The sequence below is a fragment of the Dendrobates tinctorius genome, unplaced genomic scaffold (assembly GCF_039654945.1).
Source record: "Dendrobates tinctorius isolate UK_male_01 unplaced genomic scaffold, ASM3965494v1 ptg000091l, whole genome shotgun sequence".
Taxonomy (NCBI): Eukaryota; Metazoa; Chordata; class Amphibia; order Anura; family Dendrobatidae; genus Dendrobates; species Dendrobates tinctorius.
Genome location: NW_027361759.1, coordinates 2,117,188 through 2,127,468, shown reverse-complemented (window position 1 = coordinate 2,127,468; position 10,281 = coordinate 2,117,188). Strand labels below are relative to the sequence as shown.

At 42.5% G+C, this 10,281-nt stretch overlaps 1 protein-coding gene across 1 annotated transcript; it reads right to left on the bottom strand.

Moving 5' to 3' along the window:
* Window positions 1–7,982: 7,982 nt before the first annotated feature.
* On the bottom strand, window positions 7,983–9,667 carry TMSB4X (thymosin beta 4 X-linked). The gene is made up of 3 exons (XM_073586161.1): window positions 9,510–9,667; window positions 8,577–8,689; window positions 7,983–8,459 (listed from the first exon to the last, which is right to left on the bottom strand). The coding sequence occupies exons 2-3, from the start codon at window positions 8,674–8,676 to the stop codon at window positions 8,425–8,427; spliced, it is 135 nt and encodes a 44-aa protein (XP_073442262.1). The 5' UTR covers window positions 8,677–8,689; window positions 9,510–9,667; the 3' UTR covers window positions 7,983–8,424.
* Window positions 9,668–10,281: the final 614 nt, after the last annotated feature.

The window sequence follows — 10,281 nt, the reverse complement described above, 5'->3', positions numbered from 1 at the left end:
GATTTTTTATTTTCACAGCTCTACGTTATAAACTTCTGTGAAGCACTTGAAGGTTCAAAGTGCTCCCCACACCTCTAGATAAGTTCCTTAATGGGTCTAGTTTCCAAAATGGGATCACTTGTTGGAGGTTTTCACTGTTTAGGCACATTAAGGGCTCTCCAAACGAAACATGACATCCGATCTCAATTCCAGCCAATTCTGCGTTGAAAAAATCAAACGGTGCTCCATCCCTTGCGAGCTCTGCCGTGTGCTGAAAAAGTGGTTTACCCCCACTTATGGGGTATCGGCGTATTCAGGAGAAATTGTACAACAAATTTAGTGGTTGATTTTCTCTTTTAACACTTGTGAAAAAAAAAAATTGGTTCTGAAGTAAATTTTTTGCAAAAAAAAGTAAAATGTTAATTTTTTCCTTCCACATTGCTTTAGTTCCTGTGAAGCACTTACATGGTTAATAAACTTCTTGAATGTGCTTTTGAGCACCTTGAGGGGTCTAGTTTTTAGAATGGTGCCACTTTTGGGTATTTTCTTTCATGTACACCCCTCAAAATGACTTTAAAAATATTTTGCTTCCAAAATTGTGGTGATGTAAAGTAGACATGTGGGAAATGTTATTTATTAAGAAATTTTTGTGACACATCTCTCTGATTTAAGGGCATAAAAATCTAAAGTTTTAAAATTGCAAAATTTTCAAAATTTTCGCCATATTTCATAAATAAACACAAGACTTATCGAAGAAATTTTACCACTAACATGAAGTACAATATGTCACGAAAAAACATTCTCAGAATCAGCAGGATCCATTAAAGCGTTCCAGAGTTATAACCTCATAAAGGGACAGTGGTCAGAATTGTAAAAATTGGCCTGGTCATTAAGCTGCAAACTGGCTCTCTCGCTAAGGGGTTAAATGAGGCTCCACGGACTTTATTTGATTAATAGCTACATGTATTTCTTTGCAGCTCTCATGCTGGGGTCCAGAGAGCTGCTGGCCAGTCTGTGCACTGAATTTCAATATCAGTCTGATTTATATGGCCATCTGACAGATCGCTCAGTGCACAAAGTTTTCTTTAGTTTGCCTGTGTAAATATGCTATTATACAACCACTGATCACTAATGATTTACCAATCTGTGGTCATTTAGTGTCCCCGGTTGGTCTATAGCAATGGACCCTTACTTAAGTCATCTCTAAAGTAATCAAGTAAACACATTGTAAATGCAGAAGAAATATTTACATCCGGTACTTTACAGCTGACATCACAACTGATTAGAGCAATTTTCTTTGTTTCTCTGTTCCATCATGTCAAACCTTCATGTGGACATCTTAAAGTTGTGACTGCAACGTTTGCCATGTACATTCATTTCCTCAAAAAGTTTAAAAAAAAAACTTGCCACACTGCACAGCTGAATACAGATATGCACCACACCATTATAATAAAGTCCTTGTGCAACCCACTATTCAAAATCTAAATTGATAAACCAGTGCTGCCCCCCCCATTAATTATATCCAGCCTCTTTACCTCAGAACAATGAAAATATAGATTAGCCACTGTACTTTCCCCACCTCTGATTCATTACAACAGTCTCCTGTGCACTCAATCATTACCACTGTTTGTCTGATTTCTGAAATTTCTTACAATTACATGTCCTTTCCACCCCAAATTTATTACATGCCTGCTCCCCCAATTCAGTAATAACTACATATCCCACCAACTCATAATTACATGCCCCCCTTATTATAACTACATGTCCTCTCTCCTGTTTATTTTTCTAAATTGAATAAATTGGTAATCACTTCACCAGACGATCCCCTGTGGCTCCTCTACTCGAATGCAGGTAAGTGTTAAATGGGGCAAAATGACGCAGCCGGAGCAATGACGTCATCACGCAGGCTAAGTCATAGAGCAACCAAGAATGGCTTACTGTAGCTATGCTTAAACTCTCTACTGCCTGCAGTGGAGCTACAGAACTGACCCCTTCCTTATTATGTATACACTATTGACAAATACCTGGGCGGTAGCCAAGATTGCCAACATTATAATTTGCCAACATTATACTCCGCCTCTGATTGTACCAAGCCTTGTAGAAACTATTGTAACCAACATCACATCTGAAACATTAAATATTACTAATGTTCGACATTGTGGGCCAAAATCGGGACTGTGAACATGGTGTCTGTAAGGTGCTGCGAATATGATGGCGCTATATAAACGAAAAATAACAGAAGTGGTGCTAGAAGCAGCTTCTGCTCCTCAGGGTATGTGCACACGGTGCAGATTCTGCTGCAGTTCCGCAACGTTTCTGCAGCTGCAGGTCCGCAGCAGATTCTGCTGCGCTGTACAGTACCTTTATTTCCTATGGAAATTAAAAAAGGCTGTGCACATGCTGCGGATTTTTCCATGTGGTTTTGCTGTGGGTCACCTTCCCAGGGCCGTGGGGTACTCGGTACCGGGCCGGTATCAGCGGGATGTGTCACAGCGGCGGTGACCCGGACCAAGTAATAGGGGTAGAAGTGAATGGTGGAATGCAGTTAAATGAATAGTTTGTGACGCCACCTGTGGTGTTCGGCAAGATAGGTGTTAAGCCAACGCTGCATACAGATCCTCCGGGACAGATGGTGTGGTGCAGCAATGATGTTATAGCCCTCCACAGGCAGGGCTGTTGTCCCAGGGCAGTGTAGATGTGGAGACACTTAGATGGTGTAGTTTTGGCGCAAGGGATGTAGCAGTGTCAGGCAGACGGATGCAGGAAGGAATGGAGGACACCACAGCATGTAGTTCCAAAGCTTTACTCACAGTCTGTAGTGCCCACTTCTGTGCCGTGTCCTCTGGGTCAGGGACTCAGTCAACCTCCAGGCAAGATGGGATGCTCCCTTTCACGCTCCACCAACTTATGTGCCTTTTCTGAACGTCTCCTCTATAGCGCCTTTAAGTGTGAAGATCTCCTAGTACTGTGTTACACTGGAGTATCTCCTGACAGATGTTCCCAAGAACTCTACTTGCACGGCAGACAGCTGTAGCCTGCTTCGGGGACTCTCTACTCCTAAGTCCCGGCTCTCTTTCCGTGTTGCTGTTGTGCCCTCAAGTCTTAGATGGGAGTAGTGCATTTACATCCCACTTCTCCACCGGTGTCTGCTGCAGAACCATTAGTGTCCATACAACCTCAGGGACCGGGCCCCAACCTTGCGCTTAGAACTTCTAGGCAGGGTTCTTCCTCTAACCCACGTCCTCTGTGTTCCCTTTTACTCCTACGTTCCGTACTTGTCTTTTCCCTTCTATGGAAGCTCAGGCTTCGGTTCAATGTCCTTCTTTCCTTTCCCATGCCAGCTGGCTCAGGTCACTGAAGCAGCTGCAGCACTCCTTCCTCCATCCCTCTTCCAGGGATCCCCACTCCTCTGAGTGGCCAACTCTCTCTTCCTCAACCTGACTGAACCTCAATCCTGGAACTGTCCCGTTCTTTTATATCTAGTCTAAACTCCACCCACCTCCCAGCACGTCTAGTGTTCCAAGCAGGGAACCACCAAAGGTGCTCTGCTACTCTCTAAGCAAGAAGCCGCAATGTGGTTATGCTGAACTACTCTATTGTGTGGGGTGCGAGTGTTGGAGCGTGGTCAGGAGCCTCCAACTTACCTGGATGGTGGGGCACAACACCTTAGGAGGAGGTGCAGTACCTCTCTGGCGACTGAGCCTGAGGGGCGCCACAGCTGTGGTTTACAATCCGCAGCATGTCAATTGTTTGGTGCAGAAACGCTGCAGTTTTACACCTCATCCATTATGAGGTGCAAAACCGCAGGACTTTTGTCCTGCGGTTTTCTCTCCAAAATCCGCACATCAATAAAACTACATGTGCGCATAGCCTCAGGGTGCCTGGATGTGTGATAACTGGGGAAAGGAACTGCAGGATCGGTGCGGTAAATGTACAATGATTCGATGGGAGAGGAGTATAAAACCCACCATCCAGAGACATTAATGTATGGCACTTGCTCATTCTTTGGTTAAATAACTTGTCCGAAGATTAAGTTTGTCTGCTGTAGCATTACAGATTAGACCAAATATTGGACCATCTAACAACTGTACTAATACAAATTTTATTAGAGCTGCCAAGTATGCTTTAAATTTACAATAAAAATATAACTGGAACCCAACTACATTTATTTTCTTTGAGTGAGAGGAAACCTGGTTATTGTAGGCAATAAATCTTGCTTTTCTCTAACAGTTTTGAAACAAGAGGTGTACATGCTTTGAAGGCCTTGGTAAGGCCAGTTTTGAGAGAATCTGTTAGGCTGGAGTCACACTAACCTGCGCAAAATACGGTCAGTATTTTACATGCGTAATAGGGATGACAGACCCCTAAACAGTGCTCCATATGTCATCCGTAATCAAGATGCGGTCGCGTATTTTGCGCATGTCAGCATCCGTATGGTGAGATTTTCTCGCAGTCTTGCAAAATGGACATATAATGGAGCCCTATGACAGTTTTAATAAAGAAATGAAAGAATAGATAGAATACATATATATGTATTCTATGTGTCTATATCTATTCTTTCATTTCTTTATTTAACCTGTCAGTGTGAGTTTACTGTATAGCGCACTGAATTGCCGGCTTTGCTAAAAGACACCTGGTGCGTATTTCTCGCAAGTCACACGTGTGGTCCGTGTGCAATCCGTATTTTTTGCGCACCCATAGACTTGCATTGGCGCATTACGGGCGTAGTACGCTGACAATCGCAGCATGCTGCGAGTGGCACGGAGCGTAGGATACTGAGGAGAAATATACGGCTGGTGCCAGGGACCCCATAGAAAATCATTTGTCCGTGTCTAATGTGTGCTTTTTGCGCCTCTCACTCTCCCATATTCCTCGCCAGTGTGACCCCGGCCTTACATGTAAAAACACTATTAACCTGCAGATTTGAAGTTAATTTGCAGGTTAACAGCATTCTGAACCTGCCTGTGGCTTTCAGTCACAAGGGTGGTGCCGCTTCAGTCTCCCCTGTGTGTATAGAGATTGGGCAGCTATAACCGCTCCCCCAGCACTGACTGAAAGCCGGTCCTAATGAGTTGCTGTCAGTCAGTACTAGGGACACGACTACAGCAGTGACCGAATCCGCAGCGCCACCTCCCCCGTGTCTGAAACCTGAACACTACCAGAGAAATAGTTATTTTCCCAGCAGTTCTAAGTGGTGGCATTGGACATGTTCAGAAGGCCATTAACCCCATATCTAGAGACATCTCAGGTCTCCTGACTTAACTGTCTCAGCCATACAGCACATATTAAACTGACCAAAGTGTCTCAAATGCATAAAGAACCTTAGTCATACCTTGATATAACTAAAGACACTGGCAGCTTTTTCTGTATGTACTCATTTCAAAGAAAAGAAAAAAAAAAAAAAAAAGGTTAATTGTAAAAGTCACCATATGACTTCGCATGAAATTTATGAACCGTTCACACCCTGTTGGAGTTTGGCACAACATCAGCAAATACCAAGAGGGAGGGGGAGAAACAAAAAAAAAAAAAAAAAAACAAACAACCACAGGGCTATTGAATTCCAACTAGCTCAAGACTGCATATGCCTTTAGTAGTCACATATCACTGCCTTAAGTTTCCAGTGTTTAAAGTGACCATTTTTAAAGCCAAGGTCTGTGGCAAATGGATGCATTTTGTAATTATGACCAAATCCTGGTTCAGCAGTAAGCCAGGCATATATATGCTCCAAATCTATAACCTGACATGTATGGCTCATTGCTTCAAAACAGGGAGAGCCTGAACAAAACCTACCTTGTATATCATTTGCCACTTCATGACAGTTCACCGATTGGCATGTAGTCAACTAGCTGAAGATTTGCTTGCAGAATTGTCAGGATAAAACCACAGCCATTTTACAATTACTTTGACATATGAAGTCTTTAAAAAAGAAACCAGATTTCCAGTTTTGTGCCAAACCAAGTTGCATCAGGTCTTCTGACACCACAAGACAGGACTAAGGCTACTTTCACACATCAGTTTTTTGCCGTCAGGCAGGATCCGGCTATTTTTAGAAAAAATGGATCCAGCATAAATTTTGGAGAACTGTAGAAACGGATCCGTTTTTCTGCCGGATCCATCTAGCAGGTTATATCTAATTCCTGGGGGCTGGCCAATTGGATCTGAGCATGCGCAGACTTAAAAAAACGGATCCGGTGGCTGGATCCGTCTTTTTCTGGATCCGGCGCCCATAGACTTTCATTGTGGCAAAAAGCCGGAAGCGTCGGATCCGGCGCTTCTGCCGGAGACAAAAAACGTTACAGTAGCCGTTTTTTCCTGATGCCGGAGTGAGACAAGTAGCTGGATCCAGCAAAAAACGGATGAAACGCAATGCCATCCGGCGCGATCTGGCGCTAATGCAAGTCAATGGGGAAAAACTGGATCCGGCATTGCATTTTGCCGGATCCGATTTTACAAAAAAAAGCCGGATCGCGCCTGACGGCGAAAAACTGGTGTGAAAGAGGCCTTAATCGTTCATACAGAGGCACAGACTGCCGCAGAAAAACGGACTGCGATCGCAACACATGGACTGGTTGTTGGCTCCCCTGACTCAAGTGTCACACTCGCGTCAGAAGAACTACTGACCAGACAAGCACTGAGTTTTGGTTTATAGGTTTATAGACTTGACTGCGCCCCAAGCATGAACACTTGCATAGAAAGTGAGGGGGGGGTGGTAATGCAGACGTCCGTGCAACAGGTACCATGCACAGACTGGTCGTTGGTCTCCAGGCTTGAGCAAGACCGCCTCAAGTAGTCACATTCAGGTTGCGAGTCCCTTGGCAAGTCTGTGCTTGGACCATGCTGCACAGGTGTCTGTATGAGCCCTTTAGGAAGGTGAATGGAAATTATTAGTGTTGTGTCCTACATTTTCCCAACCCCCCCAACATATATAAATATATCTAGACATTGACACTTGTAGCATATACCCATCACTATAGCCATGGTAGCTGGGAATAGGCAATTAAAAATTGAGGAGCAGTTCCTTAAACGCCAAGTCTACTGCATCTTTAAAATTCTCAGCAATGGCATTAGTGTTCAGAAGTATAAGGTCTTAAAGACACGAGACCGAAAAGCAGGTCTGGACTATCAGCCATCTCAAAAGAGGTTATTAAATGTCTCCCAACATCGTAAAGCCCCCTTCCCCCACCCCCAAAAAAAAAAGAAAAAAAAAAAAGAAACTATGATCCCTCTATAACTCCTAAATTGTTTTCTCGCATCAAACGTGCGCCCTCAATGGGTTAAATGGTCTGCATGAATATTTATGAAGACGCATGCAGACCATTTAACCCATTGAGAGTGCACATTTGGTGCGAGAAAACCAACTACGATTCAGAGGAATTGCAGTAATTAAATTAAGGAAAAAAAAATTATATATATATATATATATATATAATTTAGAGATCAGCCTGGCCTGTAGCCACTTACCTTTGTTATCCAGCCCCCAACTCCTCATTACAATGGTCTAAGTTATGGGAAACATTCACAGAATGGCATCAGTTTTTTTTAATCTTTACTAGTCAGATTAAAATTATTAATAGGCCAATATATATGGCACAGCTTTAGATTTAGCAAGTTATAATAGAATGCTTAACCCAAGTGTTAAGTACTCTGCATAGAAGGGGGGGGGGGGGGGACCTTCCCCCTCTAGTATTCATTGCAAAAGGCTAGATTAGAAGCCATCCTAACTTGCAAGGGTGATTGGTAAGGCAGACTAAACCCAGATAACATCCCACACTACTTACTACAATAGGAAAGGAGGGAAGAAAAAAAAAAAAAAAAAAAACCCCAAACATTAACAATACAATCAGTACCGTCGACATGTGGCTGGTCAGCACAGCACAAAAGAATAAATTAGATTTCATGAAAATGTAACATCACCACGGGAAACCAAGCACCCTTTGTTTTACCCACATGTCTCCTCCAGCGGGAACTTGGCAAAGATAGAAAAGTAAACACGAATCAGAAAATATTTTACACTTTTTATTTGCATATTGAAAAAAATTGTGCATTCCAATAATTCAAATCATTTTGAACGAAAAAAAGAAAAAATGGCACTCGATTTGACCGCATTTTACAGCTCGCCGGACCTTGGTGCAGCTTTCCAATCAACTCATCACCACATATGTCTGGATATCTGTAGTTCCACTCAGATCCTCCTTTCATCGTGCAAGGTCATTCATGCTACCAAAACCAAAGCCAGCCGGACAGGCAGATGGAAAGGCAGCGCCTTCATTCAGTGTTCAGTAGTTCTTTATTAACTTTTCTGTCGGTGTAACGGGGCAGCACAGTAAACTTTTTCCAACCTCTTTGTATCTTAGTTATTTCTTACAAAGTTAAACAGCTAAAAAAGAAAAAATAAGAAGGCAATGCTTGTGGAATGTACAGTGCATATTGGGGCGATGGGGTTCATTAGGATTCAGACGCTTGCTTCTCTTGTTCAATTGCTGGGGAAGAAAAAAAAAAAAAATTAAAAAAAAATCCTTAATATTTATCATACATATACAAGGTTTATTTACAACTCAGATTAAAAGCAAAACGTCGTTTTAAAAATGTATACTCACTTTCTTTAGAAGGAAGTGGATTTTTCTCTTGTGTTTCTGTCTTTTTCAGCTTGGCCTTATCAAATTTCTCAATCTCAGCCATATCTGGTTTGTCAGACATTTTGTAGGATGATCTGCACAAAGGAGAGAAAAGAATGTGTGTTAGAGCGCCACCATGCCTGCACTGAAAAAAGTGTCACTTGATACAGTGGCTGCCACGCCCTCGTGCCCCCTCACTTTTAGAGCCTCACAATTGGGAAACTTAATAGCCAAGACTTTAAGGGTTACATCTAATAATCCCAAGTCACATTACAGCAGGAATATAAAAAAATTTAAAAAAAAAAAAATAAATTTACGCAGCAAACACCATCGCCAGTTAACAGGACATAATGACCCAATCAGTAATCTGGATGCATGCCAGAGTATGTTAATATGGGGTGAGCAAGCATGGTAGGCAGCAGTCGCTTGCTGGCAGATGAAGTCATGCATTCTTCCTTTTACAAAGGGCTGCAGCTAACTCAAGGAGCCTTAACCACCGCCCTATTCTTCAGCAACCCCCCCACTCTTCAGCAGAGCAGCGACATGCCTTAGAATGATACTCATTGGAATGAGGGATCAGTTTAGGAAACCTACTGGGTTTTATTTTTCCTTTTTAAGCCATTGTCCTACTGTCATAACCTTGCCATTACACAACAAGACTAAGATATAATCTACAGTCTGCTTAACGCTAGGGCTCGGTTAATGGGCAAAATATAAAATAACCACAGGAAGATAACGGAGAAATGGAAATTTACATGCAAATCCAAGAACGTAACATACAATACAAGGACAAAAGGACTAAACTAGACAACAAAAGGTCAAACAAAAAAACCCTAGAATACAAGCAACATCATCCATACAAAGAACATTAGCAACCACAATGCAAATTAGGCAGAAAATCTCCCATCTACTTACCAGCAACACAAAGCACACACAGAAGAGCTCCTAACAGATGCAGCCTTGAGTGGGAGAGGAGAGCACTGCTCCTGCTTTTATAGTCCCTCTATGCAAATGAGGAGTGATGTCATCCCCCTGTAACTCTTTGTTGCCCTTCCCTTTCTTCCTATTCTCTTACATTGCCTTCTATTATTTTAATAAGACGACACAGCCAAGCCCTGGTTGTGCATTCTGTAATGTTTCTGTACAGCCATGCAGAGCATTAGGCGAGGCGATGGCTGCTGTTTAGCGGAAACCTTAAAAATGCAGAGTATTGTTTGATGCAACGTGTTATTATTAAAGGACCAACATGCAGCTGCTTTGTATTTTCAGGCCATGCTGTGTCATTCTCCAGCACTGCAGGCCTAGGTGTGGAGCTAAGGGGGAAATTATAGATGTAACACGCCGATTATGTATAGTGCTGCAATAAAGGAGAAAATAAAGGTATTTTGTGTTGAAACCAGCAGAAAGAACAAGTGGCCATTCCATTGCTTTTTTTTATTTCTTTCTGCTCATAAAATATTTGCTCTTTATGAGGCTTCTGGTGGAGGTTGCTCAAGACCTCTGCAGCTTGTCTCTGGTTAGGATCACTGATGGATCCCACATGTTGGGTTTTTTTTTCTTTTTGGAAGCTCAAATGTTTTATCTTTTGCTTTGCAGATTCCTCCAGCGCTGCAGAGGTTAATAAATGCAATTCTGTGGTAAAGGAGTAGTTAGGCAGGAAACAAGCTTCCTGTTCTCATATTAGCTG